The sequence below is a fragment of the Typopeltis vanoorti genome, chromosome 21 (assembly GCF_054136105.1).
Source record: "Typopeltis vanoorti isolate ZY-2024b chromosome 21, IOZ_Tvanoo_1.0, whole genome shotgun sequence".
Lineage (NCBI taxonomy): Eukaryota > Metazoa > Arthropoda > Arachnida > Uropygi > Thelyphonidae > Typopeltis > Typopeltis vanoorti.
Genome location: NC_143569.1, coordinates 10017776 through 10040629, shown reverse-complemented (window position 1 = coordinate 10040629; position 22854 = coordinate 10017776). Strand labels below are relative to the sequence as shown.

Genomic DNA, 22854 nt, shown 5'->3' with positions numbered 1-22854 from the left:
AACTCCCACTGCAAGGGAAATAGAAAAGATATATCTTAGTCCTCAAAATATTCTAATAGCATTGGGGATAAGGAGCAAGAAGAAAAGAAAGAAAGAAAGAAGAGTATAATTTCTTCTTCACAGACTCCTACTGTGATTGTTTTGTCCGTAAACATAGGAGGTTACTATATCAATTTCCTGGTGTTCCGTACATGAATGGCAAGAGGACCAATAGCAAATAAATGCTATGTGTGGGCACTGGTTTGCTTTGTCTTTGTTTATATTTAATAATTTCTTTTAACTTTCTGTATTCAGCTCATTAATCATTTGTTGAAGTTCTTTTACAGAGTTTTCTGCAAAATCAGCAAATCATAAGTGATTTAGTTCTTTCCCATTTACTGTAATTCCTCTATTTTCCATTCCAGATTTTTAAACATAGAGTATGACTATATAATCCCCCATTAACCAAGTCTTACTAATGCCTATAATCTTGGGCTAAATTGAACTAACCAATGCAAAAAACTCTTTCCCTTTCTGATCTGCAGTATACGCTTCAGCTTCCTCTCATCTCGTCTTTCCCACTTAATTTCAGAACTTGAGGAACTACATTCAGCATTTCTTGATCACTGCTCCATTTGTTTGCCTCAAAGATGTCTGAACACATGCATGCACTCTCTCTCTCTCTCATCTAACCCCCCCTTCCCAAAAAATTGTAAATTCAAGACATCTATATTCATTTAAACCATCAGCCTTATATAAGTCCTTTGATCCATGAAACTTCTTTTTTTTTTAATGTGTGGTTCCCATACACCACACATCCACACCATTTCTTCTGAACTACCTATGAATTGACTCATTTGCAATTGTACCCTTCTTCTCAACTTGCTTCTATTATGACATGTCAGCCGACTGGTTATTCAATTTCCTCAATTTCTTATAGTAGACACAATTTCCTCTGTGTCTACTATAAGCATTATTAACATTCTTGATCTAGTCATTGGGTTTAAATGAAGAAACTTTGGAAAACTCCATATATAATTGATACACTAACCACTCTCCAGCCAAAAGGCTATGGGTTGTTCAAATTCTGCCATGGGCATGGATGTTTGTGATTGTCTGTGGATATACTAGTGGTGGTGATGGTCGGTGGTAGATAGCATAGGTGTAGTTGTGGTCAGTTGGAGGATTGAGTGGTGGAGACAGAGATGAAGAGCAGGTGCCATCCCTCGATGAGTCTTTGGACTCCCTGGAGGGAGTCCAAACACTCCTTTATTGTTTGACATCCCATTGATGAGGTATCAAATAATAATAATAATTGATTGACTAAAGCAATATTTACATTTCCACAACCTCGCTGCATAACCAACATTCTGAAGTGTTGGTTATATAATTTCCTTTCTGCCTGTCCACTAAACTCTACAATTTACATTTCCTCAGCTTGAGGAAATGTAAATTTCCTTGAGGTTGAGGAAATATAAATTGCATGGTTTAGTGAACTGGCAGAAAGGCGGTTATATAATAGAAATGTTTAAGTTGGGAATAGGATTTTACAGGATTAACAGAGAAGGTGTTATATGCAAGTGTATGTTGAGAAACGGTTCCTGGAAATTGGATAAAAATATGCTGAAAAGGGGATAGAGTGAAGAGTAGATTTTGTACATGTAGAGTGGTGATTGAGACCTCCTCTCCATTGATGAGTATGTATTCTCCATGGTGGTGTATATTAATAATAATAATAATAATAAATATTCTTATTGGTTTCTGAATATGACAAGGTAGCATTAATGTGTTTTTTACATTGTTTAAAAACGTGTGTGTTAACTGCTTTTCCTTCTTTTTTTCTTTCTCTTCTGTGAGAAAGAAATTTTATATGAGAATATAAAATTATGTAAAATTAATAATGTAAATGTTTTATGTGGTACTATCATAGTATCCTGTATGCCTCTTGAGAGTACATATCAGGAATTTGATGGTGTGAATGTGATAGCAGTCTTCATGAACATTGTTCATTAAAAAGATAACAAAAAAAAAAAAAACAGGCATAGGAATCTGACCTTCAAACTATCGACTCTTCAATTAACGGATCCCTTGCATGTCAACAGACTTTGGACAGAGCTGCTCTGTTAATTGAAGAGTCTGATAAATGGTAGATTACTGTAATTATAAAGAGATTTTTTAATAGAATTTTTTAATAGATATTTTTTAAGATATATTTTTATATTTTTTAAAGATATTTTTTAATAGACTTCTTATAAGGTGGTTTCGTCTATAACGTTGGAATTCTTATAAGATGGTTTCGTCTATAGCATTGGAATAAGTGAGACATGGTTTGATGAGGATGACATCCTGACAGGAATAGAGATGGAAGGGTATGATGTATTTTGTGAAGATAGAAAGGGTAAAGAGGAAAATGGAGGACTATTGATGATAGAAAAAGAGTTATGTACATACAAGTTAGAGATGGATGCAAGGAGGAAATAGTGATAGTGGTTTTGAGGCAGTATGTTATGTTGTGAGATAGAGGTGAATAGAATGAAATACTTTGTTGGATATTGTTGTAGACCTGGTAATATGAAGGACATTGACCAGAAAATGTATAAGCAAATTACCCAGGCAAATGGGAAAAGGGTGATTTTAATTATGGGAGTAAAGAAATTGAGTTTCTTGAGCTTTTAAGGGACAACTACTCTCAGGCAGTATGCAACAGAGGGCACATGAAGATTGAGGAGCTTTGATTTGATCATGTCATCAGAGGATGTTATTATAAATGAATTGTCATATCTCCCTTCAGTTGGTGAGAGTGACCATGAAGTGATTACCTGGGTGGTTGCCAGCCATGTGATGACTTGTGTGAGGAAAAAATATATGTAGAATTATAAGGCTGTTGATTATGAGAAGATCAGGTGACAGCTTGCAGCTGGAATGAGGAATTGGGTGGATAGGAGATCAGTACCGCTCGGGTGCTGTTTAAGAACTATCTAGTAGAAGCAATGTATCCCAAGGTAATATGTTTATATGGTAACTAGGTACAAATATCAGAAACGTTAGCACAAATTTTCTGGCATCTGATTATAGCATCACAATAATGCATCATACTACATGGTCCTAAGTGGAGTGCCAAGGAATTATTTATAGTGAATTATATTACTTTGAATTAATAATTGCATATTGAAATGTAATTTGTGTGTGCATCTTGTGAACGAAACTAACAGAGAGAGAATTTCAAATATGGCTTACATCGTAAGTCAAGGTATGTCTGTATTCTGCTTCTTCAACTGCCTTCATTTTACACACACAAATGGTGAGAGATCATAATGCATTTCCTTAATATGGTTGGTGACCAGATCATGTAGCAAAGTTTGACACTCAGACCCACTCACATGCTTCATTCTTAGATGGACACGTAGTTATGCGGAAGGAAGCTGCGAAAATACATCCGTGAAAATGCAAAGAGAATGTCATAAAAGTAATTAAAAATAATAAGAATTTTTCCAGTGGATGTCCCACCGACATCTAGAAAAGGTTAGCTTAATTCGGTAGTGAGTAATATGACTGAAAGAGCTTATTTTTCTCTACGTCGAATGTTGAAATACTGAAGAGCAGTGTGTGAAAAGGGGGAAAACATATTGCAAATTTGGTAAGACCACCAGAGAGAGACTAATAAAATATTACAAATGTTAGGATAATCAAAGTTAAACTGATCCACAATTCATGGGAATCTAGATTAAATAAAGTTAATAGCTTTTCTTTTTTTCTTTTTTTTTTTTAAACTTCAGTTCTATCAACTTTCATGCAAAGGATTATGTGCTTCCCAAGGCTAGATCCCAAATCAGACAGTTCACAGTCATTCTCCAATGCCTTCGAAATACAAATAATCAGAAACGTCATCAACAATTTTTTTTTTATCTATTTATTCATCACAATATTGCGCCATATTACTCGGCACTGAGTGTCCAAGAATTGTTAGTAAGTACAGCATCCAAATGACTTCACCCACATTGCTCGACCCCCCCCTCCCCTCGAGACCTGTGGTTCTCTGAGATTGAAACACACCTTAAGGGATGCTATTTCGAGGCGGATATAATCTTGAATATGAGCAAACTACAAGTCAGTTCTAAAAAGACTTGAAATAAACAATACGTTTTTGAAGAAGGTAACTCAAATTACCTTGGTGATTTTTCTTTTCTTTCTTTCTTTCTTTCTTTCTTTTTTTTATTATTATTATTCTTTCACACATGACATGCGAGGCTACAACACACACTCACATACAGAAATGCTCGTATGATATAATTGGTAAACATAGAATAATTTATTTATCAAGAATATTACTACTTTCTTCTTAATTACATACTTTTTAAGTATAAAAAAGTAACTGGGGGGGGGGGGGGGGCTACGTGCTCCCCCCACGTGTTCCGGACTGGTAGGCCAGTTCTCCTTGAATTCTGGTGACTTGAATTTTAAAGACTCGAAAGGGGGGGTTCTGCCCCACTGGCACGGTGCCCCCCCCCATGTTCTGGATTGGTAGGCCAGTTCTCCTTGAATTTTGATGACTTGACACTCAGGATAGCCTCTGAGTTTCAAAATGTTTCAAAAAACATACAAATGTGACATAAAAAGGCTTATCATTTTATATATATATAGGGTAGATAACACTGGATAACAAAATTTTACAAAAGTCACCCCCCCCCCAGATTAATTTAATCACTTCTTATAAATTTTGAGGTGCTGAACATGAATATGACAATGAAAATGCAAAATTGGCTAGAGTTTGTGAGAGATCTGCACTAGTTTCTTATATAATAGAGTAATACGTACTTATCACATATTATATAAATAACTGATAAATGTCTGCTTTTACATCCGATGTCACTTTCCTTCGCTTGTGTAGCTGCTGAGGATATCATCTCTAGTGAGCATCCAACAAAAATCTGTCAACATGGAAATGGACCATTTTCCCTGGTATCATTTCTCCATCGTTGCAATTTCCTAATGAAAGCATTCACCATGCTCATTACTAACCATGCTGCAGTTGTCGGGGAAGAAATCCAATTGGGAATGGAACAAGTATATTTTTAAGAACATGTTGCAGCCAAGTTTGTGATACAGAGATAAGTCCTCAACCAGTTCCTTGTAGTTTTCTGACCTGACATTTCCTAGGAAGTTAGTTGTCACCAGAAAAAACACATTCCAAACTTTTTTCTCATCACTGTCTGCCAGTGCTGGGTGTTGCACATTCTTCTCTCTCTCTCTCTCGCCTGAGATTTCCTCACAGGCCAGTCTCTCTTCACATAATGCAAAGTCCTTGCTCAGCTGTCCCATTCACACAAAAAAAAAACAGCAGTACTTCATATATCCCGGTTTCAGACCCATCAACCATCAACACAGATGCTACCTTCAAGTCACCACAGAGATGCCAGCCATACTTGCTGTATTGAAGCGCCAAAGCCAATCTAACAACTGTTTTAGATTGTCGTAGGTTTTTTCCCTATAGAAAAAACTGGAATGGATGGAAGCTGGTTTCCATTATGCAGCAACATCGCTTTGAGGTTCAAATTCAAGGATTCTATGAATCGTCACCATTTGTACAGGTCATGTTCAATTTGAAAGGCTTTCATCAAGCAAACTACATCATAGCAGAACACAATATCATCTTCCCTTCGGAAGTAAGGCGCAAACTCATGACAAGCACAAAACAAAATCACTTGGACATTTTGTTTTGAATGAGAAGATTCCATTGTAGAAGTCTTGATCCCAGTAGCTCTACTTTGGCCTTGACAGCTCCAGATCATGAATGAGATCATCCAGTTCTAGTGTGATGCAGATTATATACCTTGGCTGATATGGATCAAAATTAGACACTGAAAGCTCAGGAGAACTCAACTTTGGTTTGCCTCTATCCTCTGAATTAATGGAAAATGCTTTTGAAGGTTTGGGAATGGGAAGTTCTTTGTTGTCTAGAACTGGTCGGAGAGCAGATGGTATATTTGGGTATGTTATTGTCCACTTCCTTTTCCTTGTGATGCCTTCCAAAACAGATGGTACTATGCAGAAGTAGCAGTCATTTGCATAATCACTTGGCTCCCTCTAAATAGGAACAGCAAATGGTATTTAATGCTTTCCAGCTACTTTAGAAGATTTCTAGCACACATACCACAGCATATGTGTGGGGCCCAGGACTTGTCATGCTCCTGGACAATTTTTTTTTCCCAAGAACTATGGAGGGATGGAGACTTCAACATGATTGGTTATATGCAGAATGTCAAGTTAATTAAAACCTAATTGTTTCATATTTTTTACAAGTAGCTAAGAATATAAAATATACAGGTAGAAAAATTTGCCTTGGAAGGGTAAAAATTTTAGAGGAGGAGGGATGGAACATGGCTCCTGGGGTTGTTGTGCATGATTGGCTGATGCAATATGTTGCAATCAGGAGACTGAAATACAGCGTTGCCAAATGATACCTGTTTACACAATGTGGACTGAATGTCTCCTAAACAAGAGCCAATCTCTAGATTTTATTGTCATATAGATATTTAATGAGCAGTTCATAAAGGTCTTTCATTCTTGTGAATGTAACATCATGGAGAGTTTGAGAGTAGTGAATGATGAGGAGCAGAGACCGGCTGTGAGAGGGAGAGGTATATGGAAAACTGTATAAAGAGGGTGTGAGTAGGGAAATGAGAAGCAGATTTTTTGCTTGCAGAGCTGTGAATGATTGGAATGCCTTGCCTGAGAGTTTGGTGTTTGTAGAGAATTTGAGTGTTTAAAGTGTGGTATGATGAGTGTATGTGTATGATAAAAGGACCTCCTAGATGAGTCTTTGACTCCATGGGGTCTTGGGTAGTAATAATAATAATAATATTTCATACTGAAATTAACAGTACATTATCAGTGTAGACAAAAGCAATTCAAAGGAATACAAAGTGTATTCCATTGTATTCCATTCTTTTGAATTGATTGTTGTCTATACTGATGATGTACTGTTAATTTTTAGTATGAAATATCTGTACTTTTATTTCATTAAGGTTAATTACTGTGGTTATTGTGTAATTTATTATTACAATTATGTCACAGGTGCCTTTAAAGATTAAATTCTCCTTCATTCTTTCTCTGATACTCAATCAATATTCAGATAATTTAACTCATCCATAATAATTACTCATTTAGTACTCTTCAAGGTAATTTGCTGGTGCATTTCTTCATTTTCCCCAGTAACTGAATCTCCAGTTGCTGGGGAGGAATGAACATCCTGTTAGCTTCCACTTCTCATCAGATAGCCTTAAAATAATAATGTCAGTGCTACACAGGACATTATTATCATCTTTCTTGTGTTTCTGTTCTAACTGAACTTGAGTCATCTGATATGTTTGGTAGTACTCCTATCTCTCCAATCTCTATATAAGCTCTTCATGATTACTAACTTTCTATTTACAATATTTCTCCAAATTAGTCTGTTATATGTAGAAAGTCGAATATTATCAGATTTTAGATTTTGGTCTTCTTAAGATTTTGGTCCTCTTGGTATTTTCCCTCCCCATCCTTGCATTGAGACCCTGCTTTTGTAATCTTTCCTCTCCCATTTTGTTTCAGTGATAATACCACCTAAAATAGCTCTGCTGACACATTCCTGAATGCTAACAAGGGCAAGATCCTTCATAATATCTTCATTTTAAACTTGATTCTTCCACTGATGCCATCTATTCACTTTCTCTAATTTTTCTTAGAACTCTCATATCTGTGATCCCTCATCTCTGATCAATTGTTTTACATAATTATATCCCAGCTCTCAATCCATAAGTTTAAATTGGTTTGAACACTGATGTATATAGAGCTAGTTCATTGCTTTCATTAATTTCTTTCTTACTGCATATAAATTTATTCAGTTCACATCCCACTGTGCAGCTTTGCTTATATTATTGTGCCTAAATAGTTGAAATGTTTTAATTGTTCTATAGATTCTCCATTCAGGATGTAGTTGATGTTTTCAGTGTTCCTGCCATTTTATTGTAGATTTTCATGCCAAATTTTTTACAGTTATTCAATTTAGTTTAGGAATCCTGCAGACTTGCACTGGATCTATTTAAGAGTATATGTGAGGCTATTAGGATGCAGAAAGGTAAAGTGAAAGAGTTGATCGTTTTGACAGGTGCAAATTATTTGAAAGGAGACAATTATGGTTAGGTATGAGTGAGTTGAGATGAGAGGAATGAGAAGGGCTATGATTGCAAATGAGTCAGCACATAGGTTGTGAAATAGGAATAATATACAGTTTATGGATGTGTGAAGTGAGGTTGATGGATGAAAGGACTTGTATAATGCTAATGATTTGCACTCGGAGTGATTTGATGTTTGGAGTCATCTGAAAAAATGTGCTGAATGGAGTGAGAGTGAAGGTGCAAAATCAGGTTGACCTAATAGTGGAAGATGCAGGTGAGATTATTATTTTTATTATGATTATTACGGGCAACTCCGAGGAGTCCTTAGACTCATTGAGGGAGGTCCTAAACATCATGTCAAGAACTATCCAACATTTGCGCAGAATCTATCATACGTTGTTTTGAACTCATTCACAGTCATGGCACCCACAACAGACTCTGGCAACTTGTATTAATTCTTTGTATTTTATGTGTATGGCTCCTGCTGATGTGGAAGCTTGCTTGGCGTATCTTTCTGTTTTAGTGATCACTATGATGACCTAAGTTTCTCTGGTTCTTTCATTGCTTTTCTGAAACACCTCTCTCTCTCTCAGGTGAGTAATTGTTATTTTTTTCTTTGCTGCATTTGCAAGTACACCAACTGGACACTTATTAAGTATCCTGCACTGCAGCCTGCTTGCTACTGCCATGGAATATTTTGCCCCGAGATTGTTTGGTCTCTGCATGTCAACTTTTACTTCTTCTGGCTTGCTTTCCATGCAGAGGGAAGTGTGTGGGGGATGAACCGAATTTCCTAGTGTTTTTTTCCTCCTTTATCTTGTCAGCTCAATCTTTTGAGGAAGATTTTCTCTTTTTCAGGCACTTCTTAATACAGGATTTCCTCTTTTGCTGGTACTTCTGCAGAACCTTTCCTTTTACTTGCTGGTGCTGTCCGATAGCCAGTGTGGGATTAATTTGCAGGTTCTAATTCTGTTTTGCTTAGTGCAGAGTTAGTTTGCTGGCACTAATTTTTCTTAGTGCAGGATTTTCTTGCTGACACTGACTTTCAGTTTAGCCCAGTATCAATGCAGACACTTAATTTGATTTGAATTTCATCTTTCTTCTTGAGCTGTCTTTCAGTTCAGTTTCTTCCATGCTAGTAATGAGAAATGCAACTCTTTAGAGGATTTCAAATCTATCAAACTTAATATCAGATAAAAAATTTGAAAAGCTTGCTTAAAAAAGTTTCTTCCTGGTCTCCTGAAATTTAAAAAAAAAAAAAAAAAATCAACTCTTAGTTCTTCCCCTCACAGATATATGGATTTTCAAAATTGCACAAACCCATTTCCCTCCGAAGACCTATAATAGATGCTACAGATTCTCAGTGCTATAAGTTAGCAAAGCAGTAAGCAACCAACCCCCCCCCCCCCCCCACACACACACTGGTCATCATACCACTTCCTATACATATATAAAAAAACTATCCATTTTAAAACTTCTGTTGAGAATTTAATGTTAAATCATGCAGATATTTTGGTTAGCATTGATATCACCTCACTGTTCACCAATATTCCCTTAAATTACACTTTATCACTTATTATTATTATTACACCCTCCATGGAGTCAACAGACTCTTTCTGGGAGGTTCATTCAACTGACAACATATTTATTATATAGAATCTTAAAATCCTTAACACTCCTTGCATTAAAAACACACTCTGGTAATGCTTTCCATTCACTGACAATTCTCCATGTAAAAAATCTACTCCTCACAGTCCTCTTTACTACACTTTTACATAACTTCCAGGAGTGACTTCGGGTTCTTCCCCTCTCACTTTCTATGCTTTTTATAATCTCCTCTGCATTAATCTGATAAAATCCTCTCACTAACTTAAATGTCTCTATCATATCATCTCTCCTCCTCCTATCCACCAAACTCTGCAATTCACATTTCTTCAACCTCTCTCTCCATAGCCAGCATTCCAAACTCCTGATGCTGTCTTAGTCACTCATCTCTGTACCCTCTCCAGTGTCTCCACATCACACTGAAAACCAGGTGACCAGATTTGAGCACAGTAGTCTAAGTGTGGTCTGAGCAGTACCTTATGCAGTGCACAACCACTTACTTATCCTTACATGTTAGAGTACTTCTTATCATAGCAGCACTACAACGTGCAGCATTTGCAACCCTAGCAATATGCCCTCTAAACTTCAGTATACTGTGAACCATCACTCCCAAATATCTAATCTCATCCACTTCCTGCAGCATGGCACCATTGATATAGTACACAGCCTTATATTTCTGCACTCCAAAATGCAACACCTTGTGCTTATTGATATTAAAACAACAACCTGACTCTTTTGTCCAAGTAAAAAGTCTATTCAAATCTTCTTGAAGGGATTTAACATCAGCAGTGCTACTTATAAATCTTCTCAACTTTGCATCATCAGCAAATAACTGAAGATCCCCAGTCAGTCTACATGATATATCATTTACAAACAAGTTAGACAGCAGAGGGCCCCAAGAACAGGACCCTGGGGCATACCACTGGTTACCCTCCTTTTTTGAGACACTGCTCTATCATACACAACCTGCTGGTATCGTTCAGAGAGCTAATCTTTGATCCAGCTAACCAATACATTATCTATTCCTATCCTCTGCAGCTTGTACACCAACTTATCATGCAGTTATCTATCAAATGCTTTTGCAAAGCCTATGAATATCACTGAATATGATTCTCCCTTATCTAACACGCTTGTCATATTATCATAAAATGCAAGTAAATTACTAAAACAGGACCAACCCTTTACAAATCAATGCTGACCATCATAAAGAATCCTTTGTCCATACCCCCTATTCTGTATTCTATTCCTTACTAATCTCTCCAACACCTTTACCACAACTGCAGTTATACAGACTGGCCTATGGTAGGAGGCTTCTGTCTTAGAACCATTCTTGTGGAGTGGTACTATTTTGTCTTCTTTCCACTCCCTAGGAGCCCTACCCAATGCAAGACTTTTATTAAATAACCAGGCCAACTGTGTGTTTCATTCTTTAAGAATATGTGGTGATATGTCACCATTCCCACAGCCTTATTCACATCTAATCCAACCAACATCCAATACACCTCTGTTTCTTTCACTTCCAATTCTCCTAATACCTGCCTCTCTCCTATATATTGCATGTCATCATTTACACTATTATTATATATATGCTGATAAAGTGCTCATTCAATAATTCCACTATATCCTTTGCAGCTGTTAGTCTGCTGCCATGACTATCCACCAGTGTTAGTCTGCCATAATTATTCTTCCCCTTGCTTTCCACGTAGCAGAAAAATTTCTTTGAGTTAACCTTGGCCTGACCATCCAATCTTCTTTCATATTACATTTTTTCTTTCTTTACCATGCTCTTCACCTTTCTAGCCTGCACTTTATACTCTTGACGATTCTGATCACTACCAACTGTCTTGTACCTCCTCCATGACATTTTCTTTTCCAGCACAGCTTGCCTGATTTCACTCTTCCGTTCATCCATTTCACTCCTACTTTATTTACTCACTTAACCCTTGGTATGCAGTCATACATTGCTTTTGTCAGGATAGTGCCTTGTGAGTATCCATGCATTATCAACATATTTTCTGCTCAGCTCATCTACCCAACATACTGATGCTACGTGACTACAGAGCTTCCTATAATCACCTGCTTTATACTTCCACATGTGTTCATTTTTGGTAGTGATCTTTTCTTGTTTAATCAGAAAAAATAGCCAGAATCTTAAAGAAATACAAACTCTGCATGACTTTCAAGCCCCACCTAAAGCTTACTACACACATGTTCTACTAAAGATCAGCTCCCTCCTCTCTGTCTATGCCTATACCTACTAGATGAGTCTTTGACTCTATGGGTCCATTTTTCATACACACACACACACACACAGCTCATCATACCGTGCCTCAAATACATTCAAATTCTCTACAGACATACACTGTCAGGCAAGGCATTCCAATCATTCACAACTCTGCATACAAAAAAAACTTGCTTCTCACTTCTTTGCTCACACCCTGCTTATACAACTTCCAGGGATGACCTCTTGTTCTCCCCTGATCTTCCACCATTTTATTCAAAACCTCTTCAATGCTGATCCTATAGCAACCCCTTATCAACTTCTACATCTCTATCATATCACCCTGTTTCTCCTATCCACTAGATTTTGTAAATTGCATCTTCTCAATCTTTCCTTATATTCAACATTCCAGAGATCAAAAGCTGCCTTAGTTAGTCTCCTCTGGACTCTCTTCAACCTTTTGAAAACCAGGCAACCAAATCTGTGCACAGTAATCCATGTGTGGCCTAATAAGTGCTTTATACAATGGAACAAGACTCTCCTTACTTCTACAAGTCAGTGTCCTCTACATCATTCCTAGAATTTGTTGTCTTGTCCGGACAATTTTGGCAATGTGTCCTCTAAATTTTAGGTGCTCATCCACCATCACCCAAAGATCTCTTATTTCCTCTTCCTCGAACAGTATATCCCCACCAAGTGTAAATTCTACATCTCATCTTTGTTTCCCACATTTTAAAACTTTACATTTTGCAACATTGAACTGGCATCCCCACTCCCATTTCCGTTCACTCAGTCAGTTCAAGTCTTCTTGTAAGGCCACAACATCTGCCCTATTTCTTATAGTTCATCATAACTTTACATCATATGCAAACAACTGAATATCCCCATTCAAATCTTCTCCAATATCATTAACATACAGGTTAAACAGCAATGGCGCTAAAACAGACTCCTGAGGCACACCACTAGTGACCTCTTCCTGGATATTGCTCCTCCATACACAACTTGCTAATACCTATCAGATAGGCAGTCTCTGATTCAATGCTCTAGTCTAATATCTAACCTCATCTGCTCTAGTTTGGCTATCAACTTAGTATGCAGTAATCTATCAAAAGCCTTTGTCCAAGGAAGCTGTGACCTTATTGGAATAAGTAAGTAAATTACCAAAACATGATATCCCTTTAGCAAATCCATGTTGTCCATCGCTATTTTTGTCAACCCAATTCTGAATCCTGGTTATCACCAGCCTCTCTGACATTTTAACCACAACAATTGACACACAAATAGGCCTATAATTTGATGCTTTAGTTCTATCACCTCCTTATGAAGTGGCACAATCTTGCCTCACTTCCACTCTTTCGGAACTCGATCCAGTGAAAGACTCATATTCAACAAATATGTCAATTCAGATGCTAACTCCCTGACACATTCCTTCAAAATACGTGGTGATATATATCAAGTCCCAAGCCTTATTAACATCAAGTTTGCTCAATTCTCCATATCCCTCTTGCTCATTTACACTCAGTCCCTCTTGTTCATCGTCAACTGCTCTCAAACTTTCCACGATGTCACATTCACAAGAATGAAAGACCTTTATGAAATGCTCATTAAATATCTCAACTATATCTTCTGCAGCAGCTGTTTTTATACCATTTTCTCCAATCAATGTCATCCTTCCATAATCATTTTTTTTGCTGGCTACATATTGAAAGACCTCCCCAGAATTTTTTTTGGCTTCATTAGCTAACTGCTGCTCGTACTTCACTTTTGCTACCCTTACCAGCCAAGTCACCCTCCTTGAAGAAACAGGGAACTTTATAGACATTTATGTTGAGGATTACAAAGATCAGGCAAGACCTTTTGTCCATGTGTTTCACTTACTTTTGTGTTGCCTTTGTGTGTCTGTTACAAGTCCCATATTGCACTCTCTGATGATGTCTCAGTGACTGAGATGAAATACTGGAAGAGTTAAATAATATTTTAATCCTTTTTCAGTGCTGTTTCACTTCATTAAACCTCTAACATGACCAATTAGATATGGCTTATAGAGAATCAATTGGAAAAAGACCACTTTCTGTTGCAGTAAATTTGTAAGACCAAGACTATTTTTAGAATCTGCAACTGCGCTCAGAAATCAGCCAATTTAAATAAATATGGTTGCATTAAACTTCCAAAATATGGGAAACACTAATACTTTGAGATCCCAGTTTACATTTTAGGCCAACAGGTGCCCATAGAGGGCAGTCCACCTAGTTAGGACTGCAGTCTTTTGTCCACGTGTTTCGCTTAGTTTTGTGTTGCCTTTGTGTGTCTGTTACAAGTCACATATTGTACTTCCTGATGATGTCTCAGTGACTGAGATGAATATTTTCAGTCACTGAGATGAAATATATTTCATCTGAAATGAAATATTGGACTGAGATGAAAAATTAAAAATTAATATTTTTAATTTTTTCTCAGTGCTGTTTCATTTCATTAAGCCTCTAACATGACATCATAATAACAGTATTTACATCTTCATAAACACAGGTGTAATTCCGGAAGAATTTGTATCAAGCTGTACTGATTTTTATACCCAAGGCAAATAGAGATTTAAGTCAAACTGAAAAGTGGAGACCAGTACCACTGTCATTCTGGACTATAAAATACTATTCTGCATAATCAACAACCAGGTAAAAATAGGAATGAGAAATATCATCAAAAAGCACAGGTTTACGATATTTTGGGCCAATCTGTGGAGTGTAATTGGTAAATGATGAGAATCTATGAATTACAGAATTGAGTTGAGGTGCATTGATTCATTAAGATTAGATGGGTAACCCCTGTACTTAAACAGTAAAGAGCTGAGGCTTGGCATAGCTGGGATTTGCCTATGGCTGTTCAGGATTGAGGCTTGGAGTTAAGAGTTTAAGTAGAAATTTTGGTTTCAGTTACATAAGAGAGTGACCTTTTATTAGGTCATGTATGAGTTTTTGGAATTATGAGGATATTAAACTAATAACAACCTCAGTAAAATTGGAAACTAGTCTGGGTAGTAACTCTTCCTGTAATACATAGCAATATACATGTCTGAAAGGAAGTGAGCTTTGCATTGGGAAAGTGAGGCAGTTGTTGTAATGTCAATGGATTTTATATGCAAGTAATCTAGTCATTAAGATACTTCACTTGTAAATCTTGTTTGCTTATGCTTGAGTAAAGGATTATGCAATGGTATAATTTTTTGGCAAGTACAATTTACCAGGGGATGCAAATGAAGATTGTGCTGATGCATACACAGTATGCCTGTTAGGTAATGAGACAACAATTATTATATCAAATCAAAGAACTATATTTGGAATTGTCAGTTACTCAGATTCAAAATAATCTCCCTAAAAATGCACACAGTGTTTACATCTGTCTTAAAGGTGGTGGAAGTCCTAATTGGGAACCTCCTTCAGTGTCTGGGTCACACTGCATTGGATATCCCCTTTGTTGCTGAAGTGCTACCCTCTCAAGGTGCATTTTATCTTTGGGAAGAGGAAAAAGTCCCTGGGGACCAAATCTGGCAAATAGGAGAATGTTCAATCACACAGATTGACTTTGAAGCCAAAAACTTTTTCATAGACAGTGCACAGTTCTGGCAAAATGATTTTAAAATGAATGAACCATCATTTTTAGTTAGAAAATATAAGGTGTTTTTATTCAAGATTTTGTATGTTGTATATATTTTATTTTATTATTATTATTACATGACACCTCCAAGGAGTCCAAGATTCATCGAGGGAGGGCACCTACTCTACAACTCTCCATCACTCAATCCTACAGCAAACTGTATCATCGCCAATGTCATCTACTGGCCACCACCACTAGTATTTTCACAGACAATCACAAATGAAATATATAGGAATATACAAGGATTTGTATTTAAGTTTTGTTGATTTGAAAAAGGCATATGACAAGGTGCTAAGAAATTTACTAGCCTAGTTTTATTTAACTATAGTCATATAGCCTGTTACAGTCAGAATTCAAATACAAACATATATATATATATATATATATATACACACACACACACACACACACAAACATTATCATCTCCATATTATAGCTAGAAGAACAATATGTAAATTGCTACTCCTTTTGACTGGAAAAAACCTTGGCTCAGTTCTCATCATGAATGATGTGAGGAATCTTTATACTGGCTTTTTAAATTGATATTTAAATTTATATATTGATATTTAAATTTATACTGGCTTTTTAAATTGAAGGTGATTTACCAATCTCACACAGAGGTGTTATGGTTTTCTGCCTTGGACACTCAGTCTTTTCCTTCCTCAAAGCAGGTATACCATATGCAATTATCAGACAAAAATAGTCTGTAGTGTGTACAAGATGGAGTAAGTAGATGGTGGATTGAATAATGCAGATAGTGGATTGTGTAATGTAGAATGGTCAGTGACAATTGATATGTCCCTAAGAATTAATGGAGGCGTCATGTAGTATTAATATATATTTTGTATGTGTATACATGTGTTGTATATGTGCTTTATAAAATTATCTTTATTTCCATAGAATCCTGTTCCTCATTGTTGGAGTGAGCCAGGTCACCTCAAGAGAAAGTTTTGCAATGTTTGTAGGAAACGAATTGAGGACAGTTGTGCCATTCGGTGTGAAGGTAAAAAATTTGGAACAGATAAAAAATAAAAATTACTAGAAGGACAAAATGTTATTATGCTTTTTAATTAATATTTTCATTAATTATTAGTAATTAAGTTTTAATATATATTTTATCACATTCCAACTGCATTTTAGCAGATATGGTGAATTCATACATTATTATGTGAAATAATGAAATACAATAGGAATATACAAGAATTTGTATTTAAGTTTTGTTGATCTGGAAACAACATATGACAAGGTGCTAAGAAAAAGCTTTTCAAAATGCTACAGTTATAGGGTTAAATGGAACATTATATCAAGCAATATACATAGTCTATGTTTAAGCTGTAAGTCAGCAGTTAGAATTGAAGGAGGAACAGGAAGATGGTTTGATGTTAAATTGGGTGTGCGACAAGGGTGCATATTATCTCCACTGTTATTCATTATCTTTATGGATCACATTATGAAGGCAAGTGGTATTAAACCTGATATCAAAATTGGAGATGTTAATATTATTAATATTATTATTATTACATAACACCTCCAGGGAGTCCAAAGACTCATTGAGGGAGGGCACCTACTCTACAACTCTGTATTCACTAATCGCAACTACCTTCATCATCTACACCAATGCCATCTACTGCCGACCACCACCACTAATATTTTTACAGACAATCACAAACATCCATTCCCATGGTGGGATTCAAACCTGCAGCCTTTTGAGTGGAGAGCAGATACGCTAACGCTAAACACACATATGCTAATCTTGCTCTTTACTTTATGCAGATGATGTTATAATTCTAAATAAATCCAGCAAATTCTACAAGATTCCCTGACTAAATTGAATAACAGTTGTAATAAATTATTATTATTATTATTCAGGCCTCCATGGAGTCAAAAGACTCATCGTGGGAGATTCTTCTTAGGAAACATAAAGTCTATCATACCACTCCTTGAGCTCATTGACTGTTCTTGCTCTAACCACTCTCTCTTGGTAGGAAATTCAGTAATAACAAGACAAAGTCAATGAAAATTGTCAGAAACATTGAAAATATGAACTGCATTGTGAATGGAAAACCTATAGAACAAGTAAAGTATTTCAGCTATTTAGGCACAATATTTAGTGAAGATAGTAAATTAAATATGGAAATAAACAACAGAATTAGTAAAGCTGGTATGGTAGAAAATCAGCTGAATAAATTTATATGGAATAAGAAACACATTAGTCAGAACACAAAATCTTTCCTCCCCATCCTTAAACAGGATGGGGAGGAAAGATTAGCAAAACGAGCGTTTTTTGCCAAGTTGGCAGGAAAAAGACCCAGAGGAAGACCAAGATGCAGATGTATTGACACAGTAGTCCCTTAAAAGACAGATATAAGATCTGATAATGTTGGAGTCTTGATAGGTAACAGATTAATTTGGAGGAAAATTGTTAATGGGAAGTTAGTAATGGTGTAACTTTTTCATGTAGTACTATCATAATTATCGTGTACCTCCTGAGGATACATATCAGGAATTTGATGATGAAATACATAAGCCCTTTGATTCCATGGAGGTCAGATAATAATAATGAAATACTCATGAGAAACATATTAGGTACATTATGTTCTCAGCTTGGAAAAATTTTATGTTTAAAAACATAACTGTTTTATGTGAGCCTTCTGAGATTGTTTACACTTGTTTCTAGTTTATCATCCTGATGATACTTAGAGATAATGACAACAAAGCATGTTAGTGATTTGTTTAATCTGAATAAAACATTCAGATGAGCGTATTCTTAGTGTCTTGCTGTTTTTACTATTATTAACTATTAACACAGATTGCAAGCTGCATTTCTTGCAGAGATCTAAATTTCACATTTAAAAATCATTCTTACAATGAACAATTATATATTTTGAACAAGAATAATAAATACAGATTATTTACACAAAAAGAATGTGTTTTTTTTTTTACACAATTGCTAAAATGAATACCCTTTAATTTAAATCTCACTTAATGTAATTTTTTTTAAATAAAAGGATCTGCTCCATTGCAAAAGAAGCATAGCCTTTTTTTATCCAACATTAAAAAACTTTAGGAGCATCATGAATTTTCAGAAATTTTTTAGTATTAATATTTTTTATTTATAAAATTTTTACCCAGGATGTCATGACAATTTCTTGTATGATTTGAAAGATGCTGCCATAGCACAAGTATACATAACAGAAGGACTAACAATATGAATGAGTTATGAGTTGTGAAGTGGTGTTATGATGAAAGATTTGAGGTTAATGTTGGTAAAAATAAAAACAAGGAAAGATAAAATAAGATGTGTGGACATTCAGAATGTTTTGGATGAAAAAGCATTGAAGAAGCTCTTGTGTACTTCTGATGGCAATAGTTTGAACATAGAATGAATTCAGAAAGATAATCAAGTAGAATGTATGGAATGAAAATTGAAGGGAAAGACCAATGGAAGACCATCGAAAAGGTGGGGAGAGACCACATAAAAGAAGATTTAGGAAAAAAAGTAACTTGAGATGGAAGAGTGGTGTTCTTGAAAAAAGAATATGGGAAAATAGAAAGATAAATGGCAATCTTTTCTGTTTGGAACAGTTGTTGATAAAAAGAAATCATGAGTTGTGATAAAGCAGCATTGTTTAAATTATTATTATTATTATATGACACCTCCAGGGAGTCCAAGACTTGTCAAGGGAGGACATCTACTCTACAACTCTTTGTCTCCACCATCTGCACCAACGCCATCTGCTGCCCACCACCACTAGTATTTTCACAGACAATCACAAACATCCATGCCCATGGCAGGATTCGAACCCACAACATTTTGGCTGGAGAGTGGATACGCTAACCACCCGACCAACCAGGTTGGCCAAAATTAAGTTCAGTAAAAGTATAAAAAAAGAAAATGAACATTGATAGGCAGTGTTAATGAGCAGCAACACTACTTCTCACATAAATATATAAATGTAGTCCATCCATCAGACATGTTTAAAATATAATGATGTAGTAATGCATTATAACTCTCCTTATAGGCTTTCTATATGGAACCAATCTTAAGTCGAACTTTAGTGTGTGTTTTCTTAACCCTATGTGTAGAAACGATGGCTGCTTTACAAGCCTAAACTGTTTTTTGGTTTGTGATACTTGATGTATTTTTTATGTTCCTCAAGAGCTGCAGATCTCCATCTGTCAAAATAAACTTCATAAACAAATTTGAAGTGGCAACAGTGGGAAGTATTGTTTCTACTCTTCTGCAAATTTTACTGCTTCTCTCTTCATCAGGGTCAGCCTCTAAACATTGCTGCTTTAAAACTTTGATTGAACGAAAAGTATATTCAAATTGTTTCTGTGAAATCTCTTTTGGCTGACTGTCAGTGGTTAAATTTTCTTCATATTCTTCAGGATCTTCCTGCTGTGCATCTAAATTTAGCAGTTCGGAAACACTCAATTTCTCAGAATGAGATTTAATTAACTCTTGGACGTTATCATTGTCGATCTCATCAAAACCCAGTTCACACCCGATGTTGGCAATTTGCTCAACAACATTATCCATTTCATTTGAAACGCCACTAAAATCATTTGCACAATGTGGAAGAATGTGCTTCTAAATGGCTTGCATATTGCCAGCAGTAATTTCATTCCAAGATTGATGAATTTTGCAATAGATTTAACATTAAATTTCTTTCAGAATTCTACTAATGTCATAGAATTCTCCCCTGATGTTGCTTCTATTGCCTGTTTAAATGTTCTTCTCAGGTAGTATGCCTTAAAGTTGCAATAATCCCCTAGTCCATAGGTTGTATGAGAGAAGTTGTATTTGGCAGTAAAAATATCACTTTAATGTTCTTACACAATGAATCAAGAGAAATAGGGTGACCAGGTGCGTTGCCTAAAATAAGCAGAGCTTTAAAATCAAGATTTTTTTTGGCAAAAATTCTCAACTGTTAGACAAAAATAACTTGTGAACCATCTTTTGAATAAAGCTTTAGTAATCCATCTGTTCTTGTTAAACTTCTGAATAACTGGGAAGAAAGCTTGATTATTGCCTTTGAGGGCACTAGGATTTTGTGCCCTATAAACTACTATGGATTTTAACTTTAGCTCACCTTCAGCATTGCCACCTAATAGAAGAGTCATTATATCCTTTATGACTTTATAATTGATTTCTCTGATTTGGCCATAAAAGTCTTGGAAGGCACTTTCTTCCAAAAATGGCTTGTTTCATTGACATTAAATATTTGTTGGTCACAATAGCCTCCCCCCCTTCCACAATTTTCTTCAAAATCTCTGGATAATTTGCGACCACCTCCTTATCTGCACTTGCAGCTTCATCTGTGATTCAAACATTATGTAGGCTATTCCTCTTTTTGAAAGGCTCAAGCCACACACAGCACTAGTGTGGAATTCTTCTTCTTTTCCATTATTGATAGCCCTCTCTTTAAAGGTTGCAAAGAGACTTAATGCTTTTGATTTAATAAGGTCAGCTTAGTGGGATCCGTTTTTGGTTACAATCTTCGATTCATGTTTAAAGAAGTCTGTCCAATTCAATCATTATAATACTTTGGTTTTGAGTAGTCTGCATGCATGATGAACCAAGCAGCCTTACCTTTTTCTTTGTATCCAGCAGCTTTGCTTAAAATTGTTCTTATAGTTGATTCACTCATTTTGTGAATCAACTATAAGAATCCTTTCTTTGCTCTGGACTCACCTCGTTCATTTTTCTTCATTATTTCAAGTTTTTCTTCCAGTGAGATTACTTTTTGAATCTTTTTTATACTTCTACTTTTATGCTCACTAATTCTTTTACTCATGATTAAAGATTGGGAAAAGCCTTTAAAATATGTTATGATCAGCAAAATGCTATGTAATTAAGCAGATGACATAAATTTTGGCAGTAAATTTGAACCTAGTGTACATGGAAATATGTAGTACAGTACTGTATGCCATTAAAAATAACTTTGTAATATGTTTTAAATCAGTAACTAAATTATTTCATCCTGGTAAGTGATTTTTTAAAATATCTATATTTTTCTGTCTATATATGTTTTTATAGTTAGCCATAAAAACATGTATAGATAGAAAAATTTTAAAATCTGTAACATTTATTTTTAAGATGTATAATATATAGGTGTACTGATTGAATTTTTGAGGTGCACTAATTGCATTTGGGCATGGAAAAAAAAATGACGCTAATCCCACATTATTCGAGGGAATGCTGTACTCCTTTTTACAGCAAGAAATAGAACGGTTCACATCGGTTTTTCTCAAGATTTTAGGGATAAACAAGGCCATAACGAATATGGAGCTACTCCTCTAAAATCTGAGTGTATCACCATAATTCTTAGATCTCTGCAACATTCAAGTTTAATTCCATCCTGTTCAAATGATTTCTTCACTTTTGAGTTTTGCAAAAGATAAGCTTTCTCTGCTGGCATTCTTTGATATTTATCAGATCCCTTGCACCAGGAGATCTGCTGTTTGTATTTTCGTATGTTCATATTTTCTTATTTCCTTCAAAGGAACATAAGAAACACATTAAGTACTCTGAACCAGAATAGTCTGAGCTTGTAGCTTATCCTATCACCTTTACACACAGAGTTTGATGTAAAAAAGACTGCAGTTCTATATAAGGGCACGTTCCTTATGGAAAGACTATATAAAAAAGATATGATGCATTACTACATCATGCAATCTAAACAAACTCAGTGAACTGTATTATTTATCTTCGGTGTGAGTGTTTTTACTTAACACTGCTCAGAATGTAATTTAATTTTTTTTTTGTATATTTTGTATACTTTGGTCATGTGACACTTTAGGTTCTGGAACACTGTCATATAGTAAATCTCTGCCTCTTTCTTTATTTTTTTTGTTTGTTTGTTTTTGTTTTTACTTGAAAATGCATGTAATTATTATTATTATTATGTGACACCTCCAGGAAGTTCAAAGACTCATCACAGGAGAGTGTGCCAACAGCAGTGAACTATTGATCCTCCCTTCCAACTACTAACCACGTGTTCAAACTTGCTTAACTTTTTGCATGAGCCATTAGTAGTAGAGACTCTACCAATCAACCAACCTTTGCCGGTTCAATAACATTTATGAGCAGTCATATATGTGCAGTGGCGCACTCAGGGTTTAATCTTGGGGGGGGGGGGGGGCGACTGAGTTGAGAATGCGATTTGAGAATAGGCACTAAGCATTGCATACGACCTATGACTGAGCACCTGTAGTGATCGCCAACATGAAACCCGTGAT

General features: G+C 35.7%; 1 protein-coding gene across 1 annotated transcript in view; it reads left to right on the top strand.

Moving 5' to 3' along the window:
- Positions 1–22854, top strand: part of LOC150094613 (diacylglycerol kinase theta-like) — a 570433-nt gene that overhangs the window by 110942 nt on the left and 436637 nt on the right. The window contains exon 3 of the mRNA XM_090411566.1: positions 16510–16612. Coding sequence (XP_090267692.1) covers positions 16510–16612 — 103 coding nt within the window. The remainder of the gene's footprint in view (positions 1–16509; positions 16613–22854) is intronic.